This window comes from Vanessa tameamea, chromosome 3 (assembly GCF_037043105.1).
Source record: "Vanessa tameamea isolate UH-Manoa-2023 chromosome 3, ilVanTame1 primary haplotype, whole genome shotgun sequence".
Lineage (NCBI taxonomy): Eukaryota > Metazoa > Arthropoda > Insecta > Lepidoptera > Nymphalidae > Vanessa > Vanessa tameamea.
Genome location: NC_087311.1, coordinates 7,031,921 through 7,059,898, shown reverse-complemented (window position 1 = coordinate 7,059,898; position 27,978 = coordinate 7,031,921). Strand labels below are relative to the sequence as shown.

The 27,978-nt window shown below is 32.0% G+C and overlaps 3 protein-coding genes across 13 annotated transcripts in view; 1 reads left to right on the top strand and 2 right to left on the bottom strand.

Moving 5' to 3' along the window:
- The window catches only part of LOC113397229 (MAP kinase-activating death domain protein), a 29,409-nt gene extending 28,994 nt beyond the window's left edge, over positions 1-415 (top strand). For 8 of the 9 annotated variants that reach the window (XM_064217597.1, XM_026635485.2, XM_064217599.1 and 5 more), the window contains one exon: positions 44-415. In XM_064217597.1, the coding sequence (XP_064073667.1) occupies positions 44-200 (157 nt within the window). In that variant the 3' untranslated portion in view covers positions 201-415. The remainder of the gene's footprint in view (positions 1-43) is intronic. The other variant, XM_064217617.1, reaches the window with a different exon arrangement.
- Positions 416-8,124: 7,709 nt separating this feature from the next.
- On the bottom strand, positions 8,125-15,238 carry Ocm (over compensating males). The gene is made up of 5 exons (XM_026635784.2): positions 15,055-15,238; positions 9,608-13,584; positions 9,395-9,515; positions 8,567-8,689; positions 8,125-8,387 (listed from the first exon to the last, which is right to left on the bottom strand). The coding sequence occupies exons 2-5, from the start codon at positions 13,567-13,569 to the stop codon at positions 8,199-8,201; spliced, it is 4,395 nt and encodes a 1,464-aa protein (XP_026491569.2). The 5' UTR covers positions 13,570-13,584; positions 15,055-15,238; the 3' UTR covers positions 8,125-8,198.
- A 2,835-nt stretch (positions 15,239-18,073) lies between these two features.
- The window catches only part of LOC113397446 (THO complex subunit 2), a 213,284-nt gene continuing 203,379 nt past the window's right edge, over positions 18,074-27,978 (bottom strand). For 2 of the 3 annotated variants that reach the window (XM_064217412.1, XM_026635788.2), the window contains 17 exons: positions 27,787-27,919; positions 27,541-27,704; positions 26,626-26,882; positions 26,367-26,526; positions 25,493-25,962; positions 25,124-25,292; positions 24,932-25,042; positions 24,520-24,646; positions 22,119-22,203; positions 21,963-22,032; positions 21,810-21,879; positions 21,297-21,337; positions 19,682-19,780; positions 18,977-19,034; positions 18,804-18,874; positions 18,593-18,642; positions 18,074-18,233 (listed from right to left, as the gene is read on the bottom strand). In XM_064217412.1, coding sequence (XP_064073482.1) covers positions 18,200-18,233; positions 18,593-18,642; positions 18,804-18,874; positions 18,977-19,034; positions 19,682-19,780; positions 21,297-21,337; positions 21,810-21,879; positions 21,963-22,032; positions 22,119-22,203; positions 24,520-24,646; positions 24,932-25,042; positions 25,124-25,292; positions 25,493-25,962; positions 26,367-26,526; positions 26,626-26,882; positions 27,541-27,704; positions 27,787-27,919 — 2,169 coding nt within the window. In that variant the 3' untranslated portion in view covers positions 18,074-18,199. The remainder of the gene's footprint in view (positions 18,234-18,592; positions 18,643-18,803; positions 18,875-18,976; positions 19,035-19,681; positions 19,781-21,296; positions 21,338-21,809; positions 21,880-21,962; positions 22,033-22,118; positions 22,204-24,519; positions 24,647-24,931; positions 25,043-25,123; positions 25,293-25,492; positions 25,963-26,366; positions 26,527-26,625; positions 26,883-27,540; positions 27,705-27,786; positions 27,920-27,978) is intronic. The other variant, XM_064217410.1, reaches the window with a different exon arrangement.

The following is a 27,978-nucleotide window of genomic DNA, read 5'->3' as shown; positions in this document are numbered from 1 at the left end:
CCTAAGAGACATGTAGGTATTAGCAAGTTCATGTTACCTGCAGAGATTCCGTATCGTCGAGTCCTGTGCGTCGCGGCACGCTGTCGCGTCAGAGTTCGGCAACGTTCGCGCCTACCAACCCTTTCACTGCGCCGCGACACACCGAGTTCGTCATACCGCAGCGTAACAACTCGCGCCGCCCGTCCGCTGATAGAAACTGAACATCCTTGTGTTCGATCCCACGCTATTTCTGAACCTTTTACGTTGTCTATGTAGAAAAAACGTTATTTAATTTAGGAAGTGATTTCTTGTCTCTTTGTAGCTAGTATATATGTATTGGAAATCACACAATACACGGAATGGGCTTTCAATGCATTATTACGATTACGATATTTAAAACAATCATCATTAGTTATTAATCCAAGAATATCTTATTAAAATATAAAAGCCGAATACAATACAGATTCAATTAATAAAAACAATTGATTGTTTTAATTATCTTGATTTAGACAAAGGAGAAGAATTTCTTACACTCGTTTAAAAAATTGTAAAACCACAGTTATTTATATATAATGTAGATAAGTACCACGAGGGCATCTAAATGTATAAAATCCAAATGCAACTTCGTTAGTACCCACTATGCCGTTACAATTTAAATTTAGTTTGTTGTGTCCTGATCAACTGGCACTAGCAAATGTAGCAGACAAATCGTGCTATTTGAAAAAAGGTGCGATCCATTTTTTCGTTAAAGTTATTTTTTTTCTATTTTCTTCTTTACATCAGAAGCTTTACTAATTAAGACAAGGTCAGGTCTTCGCACGAAAATCGCTATTGAAAGGGATGAAACCACACAAAGTGAAGTGGCGTTATCTATCTCTATATATAAATATCTGTAGACGTAACCGGTAACCGATACAGTTAACGTTTTAATTTTTTACTTATTATAATACTAACATAACCCATTCCATGTGTACTAATTAAAATTATCCCCATTTCTTAGGGGTCAAAAACGACCAGGAGTAAAAGCATTAAAATCCGACAATAACATAGATGTTATTCATAAAAAAAATTACACCTGGTCATCATTTCCTTGCACGTGCACTTCATTTTTTGCAGGAAATATTGTTACAAATTAACAATGTAATAAGTACTATACATAGTTCCTATTCCGATGAAAATATCGCACGCTTATTGTGATCATAATTACTATATTTATTAAACGTGCAATATTTCAAGTAGGTCGATTAATCTGGTCCTTTTTGTAAATCACATATATTGTCATAAAAAAGCTTGACTTCTGTTATCAATAATAGTGATATGACACGCAAATATAATATTTATTTAATTGTATTAACATAACATAATAATGAAAATTACATACAGCTCAACCCGCACCAATAGTAAATAATATCGGTGATAAATAAATATAGGGTCTAGTGGTGTTGCCAGTAGGAAAAATATTTAAAATAATTGACAAGTTATATTTTCATAGAGAAGAAAGATGTTTATAAAAATAATAAAAATTCAGTTTGTAGAAATAGTGTCTTAATTGTACTTAACCTATATTGTTATTAGTTTATGCAAATAAAATTAGTAATTAATATTAGTTTCTTTAAAAGCGTTAAAGTTTTCATTATATATGAGGATATTTTAATGTAAGCATTGGCAGTATTTTGTTAACCGGTTCAAATGGAGGTTTGTTCTTTATAGATATATGAATGTAACCTAGTACGAAAGGAGAAATGTACCAAAAGCCTTTTATTATTGCGCTTCCTGCTCTGTTGCTGCATTCAATATAAGAGCAACATCAGGACTCTTTCGCCAAGCGTAATAAAGCATAAATAAGAAATGAAATCCAGGGTTTTCAGAGTTTAATAATTGAATTCAATAAACAATAGTGTTTACTTATGAATATTTTGTTTTATTTTACCCTTTTTCATTTTCCTAATAAATATAAAAATATATATATATATATATATATTAATCACTTAAGCACTAATTATTATTTATTATTGCTTATTAATAAAGTAACAAGATTTGTTAAATTAAAAAAATACAAGAACTAGTATATTTTTTCTATTTCAAATAGTCGATAAATTTGTAATATCACAATAAAAGCAAATTCATTATATTTTCGACTGTATTTTTTTTTTAATATTAAGACTATTGAACTATAGTCGAGTAGTTTCTTAAGTAAGTGGGAATGGAATAACACCATATAGCGTTTATGAGTCCTTTGTACTTGAGCAATTTACTTGAAGTTCAGCTTGAGGGTATATCTGCCGCAGTTTAAGGTAAAAAACAGGTAGAATGATCTACAAAATTGGAGGCTAACTGCAGAGGATAGATGACACGTTTATGAAGACTGACATGACACGATGAAGCGCTGGATGGTGCAGAGTCAGGTGATAGAGGCTGGCCTAGAAGCGTAAATTATTTTTGCAGCGTTTAAAGTAGGTTGCAGCGTTAATTTCTCTCATCGAAAGATGTTTATCCTAGTCGAAACCCTGTCGGGGCTAATAAGCGTTCGGGGAAGAAGCGAGAGCACCTTTATGAACTAAAGTTGGGGCTCTCAGCATTATACACTGTTTTTGAAAAATCAATTCAAACTGATTGAATTAAGTTATCTAATTAAAGTCCAACTACGCTGCGTTTTGGAGTTATTTCTCTTCAAATTTTGTGAAAACAACAAACATTTTGTTCCTTTGCTAGATTCATAGCTAATACGAGTATTAATAATTTCTATTGATCATTTTGATTTTTTTACTTAATAACTGCCGTAGTACTAAATGTCGTTACTATTTTTCAAAAAACAAAATTATGTTCTGAATGTCTGCATGGATCGACAGACGATTTTCTTAGTTTTTATATGATATGCAAACATACCACCAAAAGGTAGACATGAGCAAATAATGCATATCTTTATCTACTTTCACTTATTACGAGCTTTTATTAAACTTGCAATGTAAGTATGTACGCGTGAAATCTTGCAACTCAATTTAGAAGTAGATATCTTTAACTGATTGAGCTGAAATTTTGTATAAACGTTCAATTTGGATGACAATGCGATTGGTTAACTATGCGACGTCATTCTAAATCCTGCATGGCGGAACACCCAAGATGGCGGATATTTTTTTTAATTTGTTTCTACAATATGGGTATCAAATGAAGGGGCTTACTAAGTATAAGTCAAAAAATAAAGTAATGTCACTGTATACCAATATGGTGAATTAAGTTTTTAGTGCTTGCCTATAATATCAAATGAAAGGACTTACGGAGAATACGAATGTCATTTAAATTACTAAAAAGTAAAAAATAAATGAAAGTAGAAAAGTTTTTTAAAAACAAGCTTTTTTTAAATGCGCTAAAAAAATGAAAGGAAAAACTTGTACTATTAATTTATAAAGTCATTTCTCATTTGACACAATTTACATGATATAAAAGCTTGTCGCTTGAGATTTAAGTACCTAAAAATATAGGTCCTTAAAATGTAGGTGAAAATGTTCCCCCTGTTCGTCATTGACACTTAAGAGCATAGTTTGTAAGCGTGGGAATTTATTTTAGAACACACACATAGGTACTTTCCAATAATACACTTGCATTGTGCAGTCTATCGTACGCACCCCCTAGACAATTAGTTGCTTGTTTTCGTTGCAACGAATAAATTAAATTTTCATTGCGCGTTCATAACGTAGGATTTATAAAAATACATTTATTTATGAGTAATGTATTAGCTATAAGGTTGTCACTCGCAAACACAATTATAAATTATTTGTTAGCATAGGGTGCGGTCAGAGTGCATTAAGATGCCTCATATACATTATGATTTTTATTGATTCTACTGATCTCCTCTAACTAAATTATTATTTTCTGGATATTTTAAGGTTGGTAGGTATAACGAATTAGGGCGTTAAGACACATTAAATAATCACTTACTTAAATTTTATAAATAAAAATAATGGAGGTAAATATTAATCAATTTTTTTTAATTAACTAAAAACTAAAGACATAAATCTTCTTGGTTAAACAAGTCAATTAAAATTATTTTATATTACACAAAAATCAGGGGGGCGGCCCGCTGACGGTATCTGGTCATGAAAGGTACTAACTAAGTATAGCATCAGTACAAAATGGAATGTATATCAACCGTTTTTGCTTAGCACTATGCACTATTTTAATTAAGCATTTAAATAATTTGGAATTAAGCAGACGAACTAAACGACATGAGTTTGGGTATGAGTTGGCGTTTGTTTTAAATTTCGTATTAAGAGAAATAAATAAGCAGGATAGTGCAAAAATTACATTACATTCAGGTTCATTCGGGTATTCACTAAGTTCATCCTTACAATTTTGTACTTTTAATTCAACATTAGGGGAAAAGTTACCCTTCGTACACTTTTCAGATTTTATTTTTTTACGATGTGATTAATTGTCGTATTTACCTAGTTTATGTGCTTAAGTGTAACAAATATATTATAGTTTGTTACAAAAAACTCCAAAACTATTATGACAAAAGGTTAAAGGGTTATAGGCTTTATTCTACATAAAATAATTGTACGAATGTACCCCACGTATTGGTATGGTAGGGGTACGTTCGTACAGTAAATGCGGTAAATTCGTACGCCATGAGGTAGATTCATACAGGGTAATTAAAAAGCCAATTAAAATCGTTAAATTTTTATTAATTATTACAAAAATATTTATTTATCAAAGAACTAACTTAATAATATGTGACTTGACTAATAGTCGATAAATCTTGAAAAGTAAAAATTAACAATTGCATCCCACGACACTCGCGCCCCACCCTTATGCTAACTTGTCTATGTGTGCGTAGACGATTCGCGAAATTATAAGACTCGGCTCGAAATAAAAATTAACGTGCTCCCACCTTGAGATCTGGGGAGGGACTGAAAATTTATTGACAGCGATGTCGAATAATAAGTCAAAACCGTCAAATGATTTTCTCCATACTAAAAAGTATGGACGACGAATGCCAAAAAGTAAGCAATATTTAAATAAAAATTACTACAATATTATGTGATATAATAGAAATTTAACACGGTGAACTTATTATTTACACTTTTGTGTCCCCATTTAACCAAAAATACATGTATAAACTAGCAGCTAAATAGCTTAAAAAATGATAATAGAAAAGGTCTATTTCAGTGTTTGGAGTGATGTTGACGATGAATTTACTGAGTTATTAATACAAATTTTATAAATATCATGCGGTGAAACTTGAGATCTATCTATTAAGATACGGAATGTTTTTTTTCATCCATAATCAATGCTCCAGTTTTAAGATATTTCGAAAACAGTAAGCGCTATTTAGGCGTTCCGCAAGGACTGTCCTCTTAAGATTTTAGAGAAACTATTGAAAACGAGTGCAAACATGAATCTTCAATGACACTTCACTTCGATTTGTTGAAAATTTTTCAAAAAAATCAACGTACAACTTAGTTTTTATTGTATTTTCAATCATTTGTTTTTGATTCCTCTGGTTTTTATCTGCAACTGGTTTTCTTTCGATTTATATTGTTTTTAAAATAATTTTATACTTTTTCTTATTTTTAATGCATTTATATATTACAGTCATTTATTTATTGCGGTCTTATATATTTTCCTACCACTGAACTCATATTATCATACACACTCCATCACTCTCACTATCAGTATCATCTCAGACTCTCGCTGTCAGTATCACACAATCAATATTAAAAGCCACCATAAAATATAGAAAAGAAAGACTCAAGAACTTGCCAAACATCTTACTATGGAAAGAATAAAGAATGCCCCAGAAGTCTCCGCATAAAAAAGTAGAAAAGATCTAAGTCATCACGAAAGTAATATAACATGGTGGCCATTGAGCCACCTTGCGCTTTGAGTCCTAACACTGCTATAACCATTATATAAATTAAATATTAGGAATGCCAAGAAAGAAATCTCGATAAGATTCCCATGCGTCAATTTAGTTTGGCATTAGACCCAACTCAATTAAAAACTGACACTTAAATTTGATTTACTTACTTGTTTATCTTCTTAAAAAGATCAGCTGTCCCATTAATTAATATCACAATATTATCTATTTTTTCTTGCCTTATTATCCTACCAAAATAATAGAAGCACGGTTGCTAAATCCAGATCACATTGCGGTGCTGTAACCTCATATATTATAAATAAAGAGAAAATCGCACGTCACCACATTTTATACAACATAAAATGTGGCTAATCAAGCCCATGCTCGCGGAGAATGGGCTTAATATACAACATACAAATGCATGTTGTATCCACCAATTCCACCAATGAGTAACGAAGTTTTTGATACGAAGAGAAACTAATAAATTACGATGATACCAAAGTATGTTTATTTAATCTTTATTATATAAGTATAAAATGGCGTTGATAACAGGTTTTATTTTATAAACATCGACACGGAATCTAAGAACTCATAATCTTACACTAACGTAGAAACTATCGTGACCAGGGCCGAATCTATCATATGGCTTTTCGGGCTTCAGCCCAGGGCCCCATGGATTCAAGGGGGCCCCAGGTAAGTCAAGTCAAAGTCAAAAATAGACGATAGTGCGAAAGTATCCATAAATTTAATAAATTAAACAGATCGTATAGTTTGCTGCCCTGCGAGACCTACAATTAATCAAACCCATTCAATTAATTTAATTCACGTCTACGTTCAGATATGTTTTAGGTGGGCCCCTAAGTAGTGTTAGCCCAGGGCCTCCTAAACTTACGTCCGGCCGTGATCGTGACAGATTTAAAATCAAAAATATCCAGCGCCTTAAAATAATAAAGAACAACATACCTCTGTGCAATATCTTGCAGTGATTTTCCATATGGCTCAATAATGAATAAAACTCATGATCAACTCTTATTATATATATTCATACTTAAAAGATTAAAAAAATTGTACATATAACAGGTGAATGGTACCATACACTAACAGCTCTTGAACACATAGCACGTTTACCTAAGTTTATGTTGTAAAAAGATTATTTGCATATTTTGGATGTTTCTATTGAACAAATTTCACTTTTTTACAACTCAAAATATGTAAAATCCTTTAAAAATATTCCACAAACTATTCGGCAATTGTAAGCACTATTGTTTCAAAGTATAAAATAAAGATCTTACTGCATATCACAGATTCTTTTCCTGCAGGGAAGATAATAGGATAAAAAGAACAATTTTGGCTCTTTTGTTGTTACTAAGAAAATAAAACAATGTCTTAATTAATTATTATTGACTCATCGTTGAAGGTACATATATAAAACTACAACTACTTTTATTGCCATTGGAATTTATTGGATATCTAGATTTTAAAATAACAACTAACTAGCGTACTTATGTAAGTTCAGATAGCTTCCTATAATTATATATAAACAACCTAATGTAATATTAAATACAAGAAACATTGAAGTATAGTCCATTCCACTAGTCGAACTCCTAGGAAACCAAATACTCGCACCCCATTCAGTCAATGCGCACGCCTAGAAATTAATTGGATGAATCCGATATGTAAGACAATCCTATGAAATTATTTGGCTGATGAAGGTCACGCATATTAACCAATAAGCACACAATTACGATTTTCTTTGGGAATTCGTTTCGTGGATTAACTATAGCTAAGTTACAAGTCCTGTGCATACATTTTTGCAAATGCGAGTTTTTGCTTCGAACTTATATTTGAAATGTGTCTAGAAAAGACAAACCAAAAACTATCGAGATATTTATGCAACAGATATAAGTGGTAATACTCAGGTAGCTTCATATTAGAATTTAAAGCTGATACACTCGAAACTTTGTCTGTTTGATGCAATATTAAAAAATGTGACGTTTGAAATAGACATGGTCAAAGACATTCATGAGATCAGTATGTCGCCAATTTCAACAGCGAAGTATTTACAATATAAATATAATTACAATTAACAGTACCTATAAAAGCCGTTTCAATAGTATATGTACAAATATTTATCATAACTGAGTACTGAAATTTGTCGGAAACAACTATTTCAGTTTTATACATTAACATTTCTGCTTATATTTTTCCTAGCACTCAGCCTTACCTTACATACTACCTCTCCCTACCCGCTTAGCAGTGAGTGGTATCGTTAAACGTAAGCACATTTTATATCGAGAACCCAAAAATCGATTACGTTTTGTACATTATTTGATGAAACGGTCCCTTTTCACTATATGACACTTTATTCAGAGTCTTCAGCGTCACTTGTTATATTATTTAGCTGATCAATCAATTCCTTGCGAAGATCTTCCGTCGCTTTAGAAAACGATTTCAATATTTCTCTTTTCTTTGCCATCGTTTTATTCCTAAGAAACAAACTTTCTTCTTCTAAGTTATTACTAGTTTCTTTTAATTTAGTAATTACATTATTCTGAAAGTCAAAAGTATATTTATAATTGTTAATAATTATTTTTCATGTTATTAGACGGTTAGAATGAATAATTTCATTCATCATACGGTTTTTTCATACAAATACTTTGTCAGGGTTAGCTCTATGAATATGTCGTCTACAACTCTGCCACGCTACTCATATTAGATGTAAATATTTACCTTATCCGTAAGGTCGTGCGTAAGAAATTCATAAAGAGCGGTGCTTGGAGAATCCACATTTTTTATTGATTTTGTATTTTTCAACAACTCACGTTTGTGCTGAAAGCCTTTTTGAGTCAACACCTATAAAATTATAACTTAAATTACATATGTTATGAAAATATAATTTACTTTAAATCACTGAAAGCAGTTCAAATAAAATTATGGATTGTTAATTTATTTTACATTAAAAATGGTACACTATTTATTTTTGGTATTTTAATTAATTTCCTCGTCCCGTTCTTTTGTTTTCGATTATCGCAATTTTAATCTAGTGAAAAGAATGATAAAATTCCGAAAGCTACGAGGCTTATATAATATATTATAGTTTTGCCAGTTCCATTTGCCCTGCCATGTATTGCCATAAAATATAATAAATCAAGCAGTACGTTTTTTCATATAGATCAAAATGGTTTTGTTTGTACCAATATGGGTTAGTAATAGTAGGTACTATCTATGCCAATTAGACCCACGTAACTGTTTGAATTGACGTCCTAGCTAACCCAGTATACTTAATTTTATAAGGAAGAATGATTTGCAATTATGCTTCATTCTCATTCAGGCACTGTTTAGTGGTTTATTATTTTTAAGATGTGACGGCTTATTTCTCCTCTATAATATATTATTATTCCTCCTCTATAAATAACCATTAAATTCTTTAATTAAGCCCTTACAAATTGGTTGCTAATTAGAATAGCTTAAATTAGCATTACCGCTTAAATTATAGGGAAATTTAAAAATGTTTGAACATAATTAAATAAATAAAAATATGCTTATTTTTAGACTCACGTAGTCTGGAGTTAAGTCTTTTGCCTCTAATTTGTTCTTGTTGTTGCTATCAGGTAAGGACTCAAGCGCATGCCACTCTAAATGAATATGCCTCGGTATATAAATTTTTCTAGACATCACCCTGAAACAGAGCAATTTGTCAATAGAAACACAATAATGATGTTATTGTCGTTATTGTCCATTGACCAATAAGATGGTAAATATTATACTTACTGAGTTATTTTATGAAACGCTTCGTCTTCGTTATAGAATTCGGTGTATTTAAACCCGGGAAATTCAAAACTCAATCTATTTTCAGAATTCCGCCTGCCAGGGATCCAACCTAGATTCTCTATATTCTTACACACAATCCAAACATCTTTACATGTATTATCTTTAGTGCAAAGGTTACTAATGCTGTCGTCTTCGTCATCCGAAATAACATAGCACTGAGTTCTTGTATTTACTACGAATTTTTCAAGAAATTCTTCTAAGTCCATATCGCTTCCATCAACAGAATTTTGTTTGTTAGTTTTCTGTTGGTTACATAATAATTGATTTTCAAAAGATCTTTTGTTAATCTCTTCTGGTTTTAATATAAACATACCCCCCTCTAATTTTCTTCTTTGTATCTCATTCGTATGACCAACATTCTTAAGTGTTTTTGCTTGATGTGCAATTTCTTGTACGGGTTTTTGATTTTGTAACATTATTTCTTTTCCCACCTGTTCTCCACCTTGACGCAATAGTAAAGGTGAATTTAACAAAGGTGCATTTGAACTATTAGTATCTTTATTTATTAACATATTCTTTTTAACAAGAAAAGCGTTTTTGTATTTTAATGTATCTTTATTATGTATAGGTACCTGTTTTAACAAACCATTCGGTGCAAGTTGGAAAAAACCATTTTCCTTTCGTATTCTTATAGGTTTAACTACTTTCCCTACCACCCCTTTATTAGTGTTTTGCTTAGAACCAGTTGAGGTTGTGCTTTTATCAGAAACTTGTTGATACTCGTTTGTACCATCTTTTGAGCTAGATTCAGTGTCTAAGCTTAGCATATTATTACTGTCTGCATTACTCGATGGCATATACATTAAAGGATTATCTATAACATTTAAGTTATCAATTTTATTAGTAGTTATCCATCTACCTCTTGTGCAATTAGTTTTTCTTACATCATGTATATTTCTTATAGTTTCTATACCTAATGCCTCATCTTTTTCATACGGACCGATAAAAACATAATTTTCTGTATCACTTGGTATGGCATAAATACCAAAACTTGGATTGTTTTGAGGATAACTGCAATTTTGTGATGAAAGTTTAACCGTTTTACCTGATACCTTTGCAACATTGATTGCTTTCATAATACTTTCATATTTGACAAAAAATCCTCTTTTGTAAAATCTAATTTCTGTAAAATCATTTACTACCGTCATTACAAACCATTTAGATTGTTCCGGAGTATTTTCGGGTGTCTGATTAAAAACATTTTCCAATGAACAATTCAATTCATCTGCAGAGCTATCCGTAATTACCGGCATAAATTCTAAATCAGAACTGCATTCACTTTGAGACTTGGGTCGTTGTGAAATAATTGTCTCTATCTCATTTTCTTGTGCTACGTTACTTCTGTTATTATTTACTTTTGTAACCGAACCAACCAACTCCCAACAATGTGATAGTCCGCATAAAATACAAAAATTATCTTTTAGATCGGTTGCATTTGTAAGTAAGTTTTTTACCGTTATGGGGTATTTATCAAGGTCGGATAAAGCAATGTCATTTATATTAATACAATTATCAAACAAAGAATTTTTTATATTTACCGCCATGAAAATACGATAAGGTTGTTGTTTTGATATGAGAAAGTAATTTTTTTTTCCTCGATATCTATCTAATATGAAGTCCCATGGATATAAGGCCATTGTACCCAGTCTTGGTGGATGCAAAGAATGTTTAATTGGACCTTGATTACTTCGTTCTTTATATTGCTTATAATTTGATTCAAGCCACGTGACAAGCTTTGTACTTGATAATTTTTTAACGTCCTTATACTCTAGTGGAATTTGTTCAATAACATTATTCAGTAAATCATTTGAGGTTGAGTCGATAACATCAGAGGTATTAACATTTTGCGTAGCAATATTTTCTTGAGAATCTTCTTTATTAATTAAGCTTGCCAATTTCTTGCGTAAAGTTTTGTCATTTCGCTCCATTTCCAATATTTTTTTATTAGTAGTATGGTAGTATTCCTCACAATGTTTTCTACCCCTATAAGGCAGAGTTCTAATACATTTAACACTTTCAAAGTAGTCAAAAGAATCTAATGATGACTCATTACTATCATAAATAGAACGTTTCCTATTTGCTTTGTTATCTAAGGATAATTCTTGCCGAGTTAGATCAATATTTATAACCACTTTTTTAATTTTTTCAGGAATTTTAATATTTGTATTCACAGGTTCATCGACTCCCGGAGAAAAACTTTTTGTAAATTTACCCTTACAAAAACATTTATACAAATTGTGGACCATACACCAAGGCTCAACGTTATTAAGTTTAAGATTTGTGCAAAGAACCGACAAGGTTTTTTTCGTATTATCTTTCGTTTTTAAGGGCATGTTACTAAAAAACTCAGCATACTTTTTTGAAGTTTTCCAATTTCTTTTTTGTGATTTCAACAATATACTTTTGTCATCAGTTACTATTACAGTTTGATGAAATTTTTGTTCTTCTTTCGCTAATGTTTGTCCCAATTTTTGGTCTAAATTCACTAACCCCGGCAATATATCGGTACAATCATTATCAAATGAATCCGAAAGTCTATAATTCGAATAGTCACATTTACATTGAAACATACATTCAAATCGTCCACAATGTACTTTCAAGCCGTAAGAATAATTTAATGAATCACAAATACACCCTAAAGTACAATGAGCATTGGAACACACATTTTTAGCATTTAATTCTGATGTATCTGAAATTCTGATAACAGTAACATCAAGCCTACCTAGCTCACCATATTTTCGTTTCCCTTTTTCTTTGAGGTGATTTGTATTAGAACTGCTGTTTGTTATTATTTCTTCTCGTGTTTCGTCTTCTCCAAAAAACATTTCATCTTGATTTAAGCTAATTTCGACAGCATCAATTATATTATCTACGACGCTAATCACTTCCGATAGTATAACTGAATCATCTTCGGTTGTTTGTATTGGAACTCTTTGTACTTTTTCAAGGTGTATAATATCACTATCGTTACGCATAAGTATTCTATGTTGAAAACATTTGTAATCTAAATCAAACGTAACATTACAGCTATCTTTTAATTGAACTGGAATTCCCTTTTCATTTTTTCCCAAAACTGTAACTGCAAAATCTGCCCATTTTGGACTAATTACTCCGTTAGAATTTAACAAAAAGGTATTTTGAAGAAATGTATTGATAACTGGAGCCAAAGGTTTACCATAAGACGGTTGTAGGTCAAGACCAGGCTTCGGTAATGTGACTAATTCTATGTCACCAAACTGATATTTTTGGTAGGAAGTATCTAGACTTTTTTTCTTTGTCAATGGCCCTGGCTTAAATTTAACATTTAACGAATTTTGAAGCAATGCTTTTTTTTTCTTTAAATTATTTCGTCTGTATGTTGAATTATTTACAGAAAATTCCTTGATTTTACCAATGTCATGCTTATATATAAACTTACAATTCCCACCTTTACTGCCATTTATTTGAATATATTTCCCATTAAAACGAACATATTGATGAGCAAATTTTTGTTCCTCTGGGTTAATATTTATAAGCATTTGCCAAGCCGATCGTGAAATAGGAGAACTTGATTTTAGCATTTTTTTAGCTGTTTCTTTTGTTTCTTCGTCTCTTGACGAACCAAGTCTAATTTTACATAACAACACATTTTTCTGTTTTTCTAACTCATCTGGCAAATAACTATTAACATCCGATTCAAAAATCTTTCGAATATCTTGTACAGTTTTAACTTTCGTTCCATTATTTTTCTTTGGTACATAATATTTGTCAATTTTATGTATAAAATTCAAGTCGCTAACTTTTTCTAGTTTATCTACTATAGGCGTGGCAGGAACAATATTCAATATTTCTTGCAAATTGTTTTTAATATGATTCTGTGTTCTTATTATCGTCGATGAGAAAACTTTTTTTTCGACATCCATTTCAAAAAGACGATACTGAAAAAATAGTTTATTTATATTTTTGCATAGTGTATAAATTAAAACCAAACACATACTTTAATGAGCTTCGATTATGTTTACGTAATAGTTAGTCTGTTCCAACATAAGTGTGAAAAAAGTTTAAATGTTAGTTAAAGGATCAGGTAACAAGTTATTACAAAAAATGTGATTTTCATTTAGCAGGTTTGGTCGCTGATAATAGCAATACCACCCACGTCAAAAAGCAATTCTGTTTCAAAAAAAATAAAAATAACCATTATAATCTATAAATGGGTATGGTTGGTAATAATTGGTCAATCAGTAGCAGCTTCTCTATGCTTGCGTAAAAAATCCATAAACGCTAAAGAAGGTTGCATTAACAAGAAATGTAAGACGATGTAGACTTAGGATTAAATGGGTGGGTTCTGTGTCAATTTTATTTTACTTTCACGTTTTATCTTTTGACACACTAATAATTTGACTGAGGTAGATAACTATTAAAAGGAATTTGAAAAGCAGATAAAATTTATGAATATAGCAATGAAACCACAATTGAGCAGCGTGGTGGAATAACCTCTTAAACTTCCTCTTAAGTGGAAAGCAGGTCTTCATCCAGCATTTACGGGCTGTCACTTATTTTACTAAAATAATTTTTAATAAGATGTAGCTATGTAAAGAAATACATACTATTTAGTCATGTATCTAAAACGTGAGTCAATAAATTTTAATTTCATAACCAATTAAAATAAACAACACATGTCAAATATTAAGATGGCGACATCCAAGCTATTTTTTTAGGTTATTTTACGTTTAACTCAATAATGTGAATTTAAATCAATATAAAATAAATGCGCAAGTTGGAAAAATACTCACGATTATACCGATAAAAGTATAATAGCTTTACATATTTTATTAGCACGGATAAGTTTATCAGGCAGAAATAAACATCGATTTAAATTTTTGGCAAAATGGCCGTCTAGTTACCTAATAAGTGATTAAACTTTTTTTATCCTTTCTAAAGTAAATTTTTTTTTACAAAATCGTTGTATATTTATTTTATAAACTAATTTGATTTCATAAACCCGTAATTAATATCGTAAACTTAAATCATTCTAAAAAAGTAACCTTAAACTTAAAGGTTGTTACTCGTTTAATCAGCAGTGCTGCCAGCTTAAAAAAAATGGTAGGATATTAGGTATCATATTTATTCATTAAAATCTACTAAGCAATACACAATTAATTATTGACCATTAAGGAACAACTATTTCATGTATTTAATTTAAAAAAGAACGATCGCTTAACATTATAGTAATACAATTCTTGGTAGCCAAAATAGCAAATACTAAACTTGTCTCCCAACTTTAATGTACATAAACCTCTCTGAATTCAAAATGGATTATACGCGGATTAAATAAAAAATCTTTATTAACCGTTTACAAAATGTTATTACTATACATGTTAAACAACACAAAAAGCAGTTGCACGTACCTCGCAGCTTTTTTTTGAATATTTGTGTTCAGATTTCTGTTAGAGAAACATCACGTGATCAGTTGTTAAGATGGCCGCTTACACATTCAAGCCACGTAAAACCAATCAGTTTAAATCTCAACATTCAAATAGATAAAATACACATTTTATTAACTATATTGGTATTAAAATTAAAATTTATGTATTACTTAATATATTTCAATTATAATTATAATTTAAATTGTATTACAAATTATTCTTCGAGTTATCCTTTATCACAGATAACATTTATTTTAGTGGCCATAGATTTTATGGTCTTTTCAATGACAGATTAAAAACAAAGAAAATATTTCTTTCGAATACTTTAAACTTATATATGTAGTTACAGACATAGAAAATTATTAATTATTACTGATAAATTAATAAAAGTCGATTTTTCAAATGGTAATTTAAAATATGTACTTTTCGAATTATTTAGAGAAAAAGACTTTCTTGTTCAATTGGTGATTTGCTATTTTTGTGTGTTAATCAACCTCTTCCATGTAAAGGTTAAAAATTAAAAAAAGAAAAATGTTTGTAAATCATTTCATAATTGCATTTTATTCATAAATAAATATAAAATTATAATTGGATTATAAAAAATAATAATTAAATACAAATTGAAGTGGTATGATATATATCACTATAAATTTATACTAAATAATTGTACCCTTAAATAAAAAAATGTGTTCGATGAATTCGAGCACGTGTGGTTTACACTTCAGATTAATTTTTATTTTTGTTATAACGACTTACTAAAATTAATGTATGATTTCAGTAAATGGTATGAAATATTATTAGACTGCCTTATTTGGTATTCAATACACTATAAATTGTAAGTAATATTATTTTAAATCCAGATGTTTTGTAAAATGTCGCTATGGGATTCATAGTGACATTCTACAAAACATCTTAAACCAGTGTTGTCAGGTTTTATTGATAAATTTGATAGTTACACAAATTAAACCAATTGTAAGAAATATATTGTGTTCATGTTTTATTTTTTTATATTATACAAATTATTGAATAATTAGGAAAATATAACATAAAATATTAGTAGGAACTGCAGCTTGTTAATGAATCAAAAAATAATTATGTTACTTACATAAACAATCAACAAACATTAATACTTTAGCTTACCCTAAGATGTTACAATGATATAACTAAAGATATATTTAAAAGACATTATTATTAATTTTGACAAAATTGCCACCGAATGAAATATAATAACGTTCGAGTTGGGCTACGTAAAATAATAAAATATATGACAAAATATATCTTGCATTTGAATATTATTTTTTAATTAACATGAAGGCTGAATTTCTCGAAATACACTTTGAAACGAATGGCAATAACAACAACTATGTTATATATATTTTTTATTATTAATCGTTTATATATTTTTTCACTCCGTTATATTATACCGCCTTGTTGCTATCGCGACCCCGTCTTTTCTTTCTTGTTATCGGTTGCCATGGGCGACAATCCCTTTTGTGTAATTGTTAATGAGTAACGTTAGGAAAAGACTGGGTCGGCTATTCAATTTCAAGGCTTGACTTGGCTTGGCTCGGCTTGGCTCGGCTCTGCTTGGCTTGGTTTAGCATATAGCGTTACAACTTATAAGTTTTAGAATATAGCCAAAAAATATGTTGCCAATCGTAATCTTGGTAAAAAAAAAGTTATTACAAGAATTCGCATTTTAAATTAATCTTTTGACCAAACTGTGAAATTTGGGCATATACATGTCGGCACGTTGAAAAAATAGAAGACGAATGTTGGGATTATTTTGGATTTAGATTTTAATTTTATTATAAATATTCATCAATCATAAATCAAATATTTCTGATACATATTTCTATGATTTTGTTCAATATTTTATTTTTATAAAATGATCTTTTTGTGTTAGGTTTCATATTAATATCTAATATTTTCAACATTCAAGGATGTACTTTTTTTAAATTAATTAAAGAATTACTAATATTCCTATTTACCCCTCCTTTTAAGTTTTTCACTTGTGTTAGGAGTGGGGACGTCAATAGCCCAAGGGGTCAGGATAGGTCCTGCGACTTTTTACATCGCTAGGCGGCCCGTAAACCATTGCGCTACTGACGCTTCATTCTGTATGTGTACTGCATCCTAAAGTATATTGCCATCGTTAAAAATAACTTTATTCTATGTAAGGAATGGTTAAAATTGTAAGTAACAATATTTTTATTTAAAAATAAATATGACGAGACAATACTACAAAACATTATTATTTAAATATAACATCGTTATTTAATGTCGAAAATATGTAGTAGATCATATTTCCAGTATACTATGATTCTATTGGTGATTTAACTTAGTGTGCGTGTGATTACATAGTTGCTCTGTAGAATTAGAGCTTACACTCTAGCAGCTTACATTGCATACTTACACTGTAACGAGTAGGAAAATAAGCCAGGCAGGTCATATTTTTATTCATTTCAAAGCAGACGAGCAAACTGGTTACCTTGTGTGGTCACCTTTTACACTGACACTAAAATAAATACACCTCAAACACTATATTCAAATGAGCTAAGTAAGTTGCTTGTAATTACACTGGAACACAGTAATGATTAATAAGACGTTTTGAAGTAGAGGAAAATCACCTCCAAATTTTACGTTACATAAATACCGAATAAGCTAATAAAAGCGTGTTAAAAAGTATGGTTGTTGTGTGAGTCAGGCCCTTAATCAGTCTGAAAAAAGTTAGAGCTGTGCAGGCACCGATAGGCAATCGTTAAAAATATTAGCGTCTAAATTGTGATTTTCTTGTGCGAGACATTTGAAATGAGAACAAAACGACACGTTGTAAAAATTAAAAATGCTATTTTTTTTAAATAACAAATATAATGCTCATATAATGAAACAGAACGAAAAAATGTTTTATATTAATCTTGGTGTATAAATATATTAGAGATATTTTTTTTTAAGTTGTAATTATTTTATAGATTAATTAGTCTCAATAAAACTTCAGCCATTCCGAGTACGATTTTTATTACAGTACAATAAACACATACTGTTTGTCAAATCCCAACGAGATTTAAAATTAAATTTCGAAATAAAATTTATTTTCTTCACTTGTTAGTCTATGTTCAAAATTTGCTTATCTTCTAATTTTCGACTCGTTAGACCGCCTAGTATGGTACTGTTAAGGATTTCATTTTAACAGAGCGATATTACATTGTAAGCAATAAAAGAAAATACCATAAAAACAACAAACAATTTCTATCATATTTTAATAAAAATACGAAAGAAATTTCATTGACTAATCATGAGTCAACTCCTGTTGTAGATAATAATGAAGATCAAATCAGATCAATTACTACTTCATATTAAGGAATTACTATTCATATATTAAATAATTAATATAATTAATAATGAATATTCATATATTAAAAAAATACATTTCAAACTGTGAATTAGAATTCAAAATTAATTTAATATTAAATTTAGGGACATTTGAAGAATCAAATTATACTACTATAAAAAAGGATATTGTTTGTCTCTTGGTTCTTCATGTGAACGGTCTCTGAAAGGTGACTTCTCCTGCGTAAAACGAACAAAATTAGATTAGGAATGAGGGTTTTATGAAATTATAAACAATAATACACGATTCAGTACGAGATCTAAATACATCAACAAACATACAACGAAACAATTATTTTATTGTATGTTGTTGCTAGAAAAAATAATAAAGTGACTGTTACCCTTTTGTGATATTTTTCGTAATGATGATCTTCTTGAGAACCGTTTTGATGACTGCTTATCTTGGCAACAGCTGTAATAAATTATAGCCGGATTATAAAAAGCTTATACGTACACTATTTTCATAAACACAGATCTTGAAAAAACACCAATTATTGCTTCTGACATCTCATACCTTTTTGTTCGTCACGACGTCTCTTTTGTTCTAAAATAGTTGAATCTTCGGCTCGATCCTAGATAATAAAATACACACATTACATTCGAAATAATTAAATAATAATATATTTAAACGATGCGTAAGGTAGTTTATCCAAGTTTTTAGTCGATATTAGAATTTTAGTGCTGATGGTTTTTAATGCTTATTTTTAGTTATGTTGATGTTTCTACCACTTATAGGTACGAGTATGCAGGGGTGAATTTCTCAATAGGCCGAGTAGGCCGGAACCACTTAGGCGACAAAATGGCAAAATGTTGATTTTTAAAGTATGTGAACATTTACGCTTACTTAAACGTTTTAATTAGTCAAAAATGTACCTGTAGCATCTTGCAATAACATTTTTTACCCGCATGGAGTTACCGAATAATTGTTTAAAAAAGTAGGCCTTTGAAATACAAATTATCAAATGCGCCCCTGCTAGTAAGAATAAGAACATTTTTGTCTGCCTTACTCGCCAGTGTGATTCAATATCATTCACATAACGCCATAAGTGTCGTAGAATCCATGATATCAAAATAAATATTGAAGATATTCTAATACACTAACACAATAATTTTCATCCCCAAATAGTATAAAAAAATATAAATTTATAAATAATTTACTTAACAAATAATGAGTAGTGTTCTTAGTTTAAAAATAATGGTGTAATGTTCATTGACTCACCCGCTTTCGACTCATCTTACGCTCTTTCCTTTCATCTCCTCTTAGTTTAGCCTTTCTCTTTTCCTTCTCTGGTGACCGCTCTTCTATTTCTTTGCTACCCTGCTCATTCAGAAATCGTATATTAATTTTGAATTAAATCTATTAAGATAACTACATTAACTTCTTTTTTCTATAGAAATGAAATAGAATATTTACAAAAAGGTGAAACCGAGGCAAAAGGCACATTTAATTAAGGCAACAATAGAAATAGTGTTGACGTTTTCTTTACACTGTAGTTTTCCCAGTTTTGATTTATTTTTATTTTAAAGTTGATCCATTGACGGTATTTGTAAAAGGTAGTTTCGTTGTCCTTAACTTGCAATTTCATGCAGCACGTGACGAAAGCGGCTCCTTCCTTTGAACATTAATAATGCATATTCTCTTCTTCACAGATGGCGATGAATGATCGTGTCTATGATGCAGACGAGACTAAAATATATGTTTTATAATGATGCAGTTGCTTCCTTCCTTTCAATTAACTTGATGAGAATATTTTTATTAGTTAACATTTTGTTGATGTTTCGTCTGATAACTAGTACAGTGACTATAAATAATTCTGATGTTTATTTAATACTTGATATATATGTGATGTCCAATAAGTTGTTCTTGTAGATATATTTATCAAATTATTAGTTGGAGTTATATAAATCCAAATAAGTTCAGTCCTCCATGAACATTGCTTCACTGTTTCCTTCTCTTCAAAATATTTACACCTCAAGTTTTTTTATTTTCTTATTTCAATTTATAATTGCAACCTTAACGCAATGTACCTTTTGATCCAGTCATATATTCGTTTTAAAGAATAATAAAACCTTACCGGTGCTCGACTGCGGACTGGACTGGGCTGACGGAACTTACGACACGAATTTTTGATCCTTTTGTTTTATTTTGATTAAAAATATACTTAATTCACATTAATTTTATATCATTGGTCATCCCTTCTTCAAAAAAAATTGAACTCCAACTGTTATTTTCAGCATAATCCTGAGATCGTCTGCTTAATATTAAATAGCGCAGGGTATTTTAAATATAGTTTGGAGACTTTCATTTCAAACTTCATTACTCATTTTGGTCGTGATGTGTCCTGAGATCATACATTGGACTTTGCGTGAAACTTTTCTTCATTTAGACATAAATAATTGAATCCATTAAAATTAAAGTTAACATTCACATGCAAAATTTACAATATACGTTAATATTGTACATAATGGTATACGTTTCCCATATTGATATTATTTCCCTTAAATTCTTTGTCCGAAATCTTCTTTGCTTCTTATAGTGTGTCTTCAGTTGTATTTGTTATTGTTGATGAAATGTATCTTGAGTTTTTGTTATATGATTAGTAGATGAAGTCCATATTTATTTTAGGACAAAATTTATTTAACTATTATTATTTTAAACTGCACATTTACAATTTAAGCACTGAAGTCTTAAAGTTTTTTCACAGAGCGTCTTATAGTGTTCACATCTTGTACACAAGTATGATTTAGCAGAGGAGATTTTCATGTCTCGTGCAGCCCAACCGTCAGTCCGGCGCTAGAGCGATGCAAGGCCGATTTATTATAACGTTACTCACCTTGCCATTGCCGCTGCTTTCAACTTTACGACGTTTCACATCTGAAATACATGTAAAAACAATTAAGAAACTGTAGCTCTGAATAGTATTCTACCAAGAAATTTAATCCTAGGCCAAATGTTATACTATAGGGAATGTCTGATGATCTCCGATTGCTCTATCCGATGAATAAACCTAAAAAGGATCTCTCTCCTGTCTGTCTTTCTTTGACAAAGTACTATCTCCGATTTTAATAGATAAAAAAAGATTAAAATTTATACCTCTCCATGCTGATTTTTCTGAGTTGAAAATTGAATTTGGATAGCAAATAAAAATATTCTAGTTCTTCACGTAACTTAGCCAATAAAAAAAGAAGGGAAAACCATAAATCTGTAAATTTCCACGGAAAACTGAATAGTATGAAATCGTCTCAATATTAGAATTAATAATTGTAAAATACTACACTAATACATTAAAATGGACTATATTATATTTGTGTAATACAATACAAAAGAGAGAAAAAAATGTTCTTACCTCGATCTATGTCATCGGGTGGATGACGATGATCATGAGGTGGTGAAACGGACTCCAAATAACGTTCCTCCTGAAATGTTAGCTGTATATTAGTAACACAATTCTTGAATAAGTATTAATTACATGTAGAAATATTGTGTCACAAAAACTCACTCTGTGTGATCTGTCTCTTGGAGATCTGTCTTTGCTTCGTATCTCCTCTTTGTTTCTTTCCTTCAAAGACCTACAAACCAGTTTATTGTTACAACACACGTTTTACATATTTATAAAAAGCCATTAAAGTAATTCGTTGTCTTAAACTTTACTTACGATCTTGATTCACGTTTGGATTCCTTCTCTCGGTCTGAATCGTCGCGACGTCTGTCACTCGTCCTCGTCTCTTTCTTTTCTACGTCTGTCGAGGAAGATACCATCGTTATTATAAATTCTTTAAAATTAAAATATCGCACGTAGTAATAATTTTCTATATTCAAGAGAAATTAAGAAAGACAAAAAAGATTGTTTGTAAATAACTAGACATATTTGCATTTTGTTATAATAATATAATAACTGTCATGTGATTATATCGAAGTATAGAACTTTTCTTAACCATGTTCTTAGCGGTAGAGCTTTTTGCAAGCTTGTCTGAGTAGGTAACACCCATTTACAGATATTTTACTGCCAAAATCAATACTTAGTATTGTTCTATACCAGGTGCAAAGCTGAGTTTAGTCAGTGTAACTACAGGCAAAAGGGATATAAAATGTTAGTTCTCATTGGTGGCGCATTGACGGTGTAAGGAATGGTAAATATTTCTTACAGAGCCAATGTATAGACACTGCCCAAAGGGGCAGTGGTGACCACTTATTATTAGATGGCCTATTTATATACTATAACAAAAAATAAATAATTTGACGACCCTAAAAGTTATGTCGACGATGATAAAGGTCCGTTTATCGTTCACGTTTCGGGGGATGTCTTTGACCCAGCTGTAGGAAATTTAATTCAGACCATTAAATTCTGTCAATTCCAACTTAACCATAAGACTAGTTTAATAGTAAATGATGGGGTTAAAAATGTTGGGCACACCAAAATCGAACTCAAACTCAAATATTCTTAAATAAAAACCCCACCTTGAAACTAAATAAATATAAAGCAAGTTTACCCACATATAAGATCACTAAAATGGTTATAGTTAAAGGGATGCCGGGTCCAATCGTTCCCAGTAAAATAAGCAAGTAATAATGCCAATTTTTTGGAATTGCTTGCCAATATTTTCATTGATATTCTCAGCACATACAAGCAGTCCTTTACGTTGCCAATGACTTAAATCAACTGTTAAATATCTTCCACAATGGCCTCTTCAATGGAACAGCACCTGGATGCAAATGCCCCACTTTGCCAATGACTTAAATCAACTGTTAAATATCCTTCACAATGACCGTCTTAATGGAACAACGTCTCAAAGCAAATGCGTCGGACCTACGAAGCCTGAATTCCTCTCTCCCTTAATACTATGTATAAATCCGCTACTATTTTCATCTCTAAAAATTAGTTCCCGGTCACCGGTTTCAGATTCCGGGTTTCTCCGGAAGGGATCACAAAAGTGATGGATATGCAGCGAATACCATCATGCTCCGGCACTCTAATCAATTTTACTTAATTCCTTTCAGCCAGCATAATAATACTATAGTACCAAAGACTATTTCGTTTAATTTTATCTTTGTGCAGTCTCTATTCTAACCCTTTACTGTCTTTTGAGTTACATTTTCTATTACCTTTCAAGACTTGTTCTTGTTATAGAGGATTTTTATACCCATCATACATAAAATAAATGGGAACCCATCTCCGTGATAGATTTGCTTCCTTGTTGGCGGACATCGATGATTGTGTTAATTTCTGCTTTCTTAATTATGGTTCGCCAACTCGTAGTTTATTCAATCCAGAATCCTTAATCTGCTGTAAACTTGTCCCTACCATCTCTATCCCTATTCTCAAAAGCCCAAATACAGTAGCAGTGACCATTTTCCTATCCTTCATTCTCTATTTAACAGATTTATTACATCCATCAACTCAATCCTAAAATATAGACTTAAAAATACTAACTGCTCAGCTAATGCTAACTCTGATAAAGCCTCGTTGAACTGAATTTGTTAGTAATAAAAATTGTCCATAACGCTTAGTCCAAATTATTATAGGTCTACCCAAATCACCGAACAAAAAAAAATTACAAGATTTTGCTATTTCCTCCTTGTGTAGTATTGTAGTGTAAGGTCTCTGTTGTACAAATGTCTACGGCTTCAGAGAATTTCATCAAATTATAGATGCCAAAATTAAACGATTCTTTTCGAAAAAGAAGAAATAGGATTGGAACAATTTCTGTTAATCTTTTACTTTTACTTTACTTTTACTATGGACAAATCTTAAAAAAAACTGATTTACGCAAATCTTGCCCTTTGTCTCAGCCAGGATAGCTTACAACTTTTACTCTAAGATATTGTCTCTGATGAAATGGATAGCCCATTAACATTTTGAGAACTACATACAGCTCAGGGATAGGCTTCTACGTTTTGATTTGCTGATTTTGTGAATCTATCAATAGTTTTGAAAGTTTATTTTGTCTGACTTCCGATGCCCTATCCTTTTAAACATTTTTTTATGTAGATTAGGTAGCAGTTATTTAGATTAGTTTAATTTAAAAAATAAATTTATTTCAAATGATGACACTGACCTGCGGGCTGCAGTTCGTCGTCCCGCAGCTTGGGCGCGTCGTCCCGCGTCGCGCCGCCCGCGCCGCCCGCGCCGCCCGCCCCCACCGCACCCGCCGCGCCCGCCGCGCTCACCTGCAAGTTGACAATCTGCGTCCACATAGAGTTCACAGTTGATAGTGAGCCACACACACACACACACATGAAAACGAATTATTGTAATCGATGAAGTTGCTAAAAAAATTCAATCGTAATACGACTAAATTATATTCGATTGTTTATTTTGCAAATTTTAAAATATATTGAATTTGTTCTTAAATTTTTTCAATAGTAAATCATTTATGGAGATTTTAGGAAGATAATTTAATAAATAAATATAAATAAATAATACAAATCGTATTAGTAATTGGTAAATTTAATTGTATCGGGACCCACCTGGTGAAAGTCACTCTCTTTCATCATAGGAACTTTGTTTCGTAACTGGCCGCTGTAACCGGTTGCAAGAACATATAAGTCTTGTCTCTGCGTTTTCTCTTCTTCTTTAACCTATATTGTAAAATATATTTTAACGCTACTGTGATTAATGTATGTTATATCAAAAAGTTACAATCAGAGCTGTTTTCTTACCTTCTCGACCTTCTTCTCTATGATCTGCGCGAGCTTGGCGAGCACGGGGAAGTGCGGCAGGATGCGGATAAGTACGATGAGCGCGTTGCGGATTTGCACGTAGTCGCCCGAGTCCAGGCAGACCACCATGGCCTTCGTAATCTTGTAATGCCATTTGTGACACACGTGCCTAATGCAAGAATTAATGCTTACAGTAAGTCATATAATTATAATATGCATCATTATCTGAAAAATGGCAGGGAACATGTAAATCTAATTTATTTTTATAATCTTTACTCCTACTGTAACTGGAATATAACATAATTTCCAAGGTTGCCAATGCGTGATCAGTATAAGGAACGGTTTTTGTTTCTATCAATATACACCGACCTGTAGTTTTCGTATCCGACGTGGTCATTGGCCTCGGTGAACTGATTGGAGACACGGTACTTGGTGACGAAGCCGGGATAGTGCGCGCACTCGCTGTGGAAGGCGGCGCAGTCGGCGTGCCAGCGCATGGCCGTGCGCAGCACGCGACACAGGAACTGCCCGTAGCGCGCCGCCTCGCCCTCCGTGCACGACATCACGGAGTACGTGATGTCGCAGAACAGCCTGTCGTAGCACAGCAACGTGGAGAAGTTGGGCGTCTTGAGCGCGTGCACGGTGTGCACGAACTCGGCGCAGTACAGCGCGTCGGGCGCCGTGAACACGCAGCGCGGGAACAGGCACAGCTGCATGAGACGCGTCACGGTCTCGTTCTTGGCGGACTTGGCGGCGCGCGCGGGGAACCAACCGCTGCACTCGCGCTGCAGGCGCGCGCGCACGCGCGACACGTGCTCCTCCTGGCGCCGCCGCTCCTCCTGCCGATCCAGCTTATTAGTTAGTATACGCAGAAAGCTTTCGGTTACATGCTTCCTTTGTGAGAGATTGTGGTACATTTGTTTAATCAATTCTAAGTCAATCAAGTGTGTAAGCAAGTAAGCAAGGAGGCACATAGATTCTGAATACCAATATTTGAAATTTTAATAAAGAATTAATAAATAAATAAAAATGACCAAAGAACACAAACAAATTAATGGGTCCTGTATTTGGAAAATACTGTTTAACTAAAAATAAAAGACTTGATTTAAACTTTCCCCACCCGACTAAGCGCTACGATTCCGTAGTATTCAATCCGCGTGGTCGGGCAGACACTAGGCCGATCTTTTTATACACCTAAATAGATTTTTTAAGACATAACCTTGAACACAATATTTTATTTCACCTGTAGTTTATCAATGAGAGTGTTGAAGCGTTCCTGCTCCTTCTTTCCTTTTGTTCCCTGCGATGTGTCTTTGGCGGCATTCGAGGCTGCAGTTTTCAAACGTTCTATTTCTCTTTCATAACTCTCTACAGGAACTCGAAGGTCATACATTGATAGAGACCTAGAAGAATAAGAATTTTTTATATTCTAATACAAAAAATATATATTTCCAAATTAAAGAACACGAATTGTTAAAAAGTGGGTAAAGTTACAAACTTACCAAAAAGTAACATAAAATTCAGGTGATATATCTTCCCATACTTTATTAGGCAATAGAGGTGTTATTGAAGTCACAACTGGCTCCAAGGCCTCTCTGGATGCAATGTTATATCTTTCTATACTTTTTTCCATTGATTCACTTTTACTATCTGAACTTTTTCTAAATGCTTCTGCTTTTGCTGCAATTTTCTGAGCTAATACTGGGCGATGTAGGAAGAATGCCACATCAGCATCAACGTGATAATCTCGTAACAATTCCTAAAACAGTTAATAATTCTTTACACATTTTATAAGTATTATTGAATAGTATTTTGGTTGCACTTCATGTAGATTGCAAAGGGAAATCATAAAAATAATAATAAAGTGAGATTATGTATAATATTTTTTAAAGAGTAAATACTGAGTGGCTCATAACATATTTCTTTATTGATTTAAGCATCACGCGCCAAACGTTTGATAGGCTTGTTTAGTCACAACGCCATTCAATCGTTTCACGAGATCACAGCGTGCATTTTGTGTGCAAGCATTTTAATAAAACAACTATTCGTACACTACTATTTGACGTCTCTATAGGACACATTTTAATTTAACAACTATGAAAAATGTGACAAAGTTTAAACAACCTGGGAAAACAATGCAATAAATCAACAAATAAGCAAAATAGCACATCCTTTTGCACTCAGTTGATTCATACGGCATCTTAATGTTGTCCGCGTCATAGACTGTCAGTTCGTCAAGGTAGCATACTCGAGAGTAACTCTGGTTTCTTTGAGGGGGAAACGTGCCAATGCGTTATTTCAGCGATATAAAAAGCTAGTGAAGCCGTACTGTAAAGCTTAAAATCGAATCTGAGACTGTTACATTAGAGGGGATGCTTCCGGTGAGTGACCACCCTAATATACCAAAATTATTTTACCTGAAGAGGGGGAAGTCTAGCCGCATACTCGTCAGGTGCATGCGAGGAGGCCAAAAAGGTACCCAACTGGACTAGTGCATCTTGACACTGGTCTGCAAGACGGCCCACTACTTTTAGTTGTGAGCCTGGTGGCTCACCAGAACTGGGGCTGTCTTCTGCATATTCTACAATATAAAACAAAGTTTGTTGAAAAAGTAAATATTAAAAATATGTAATGCATAAACAATTATTTTTTAATAGATTCACCTTTCCAAACACAGCAGTGCCTTTGTTGTGCAGATAAGATGCAAAGAGCAATGTCAAGGTTATTTCCAACCACGGCCTCCTTTAGTCTAGCAGATGATCGCCTAGTATTTCGAACTTGTGAAAAATACCCTGCCTTAAAAAACAAGAATGTTATATTATACGAACCAATATAGAGAATCAATCAATTGAATA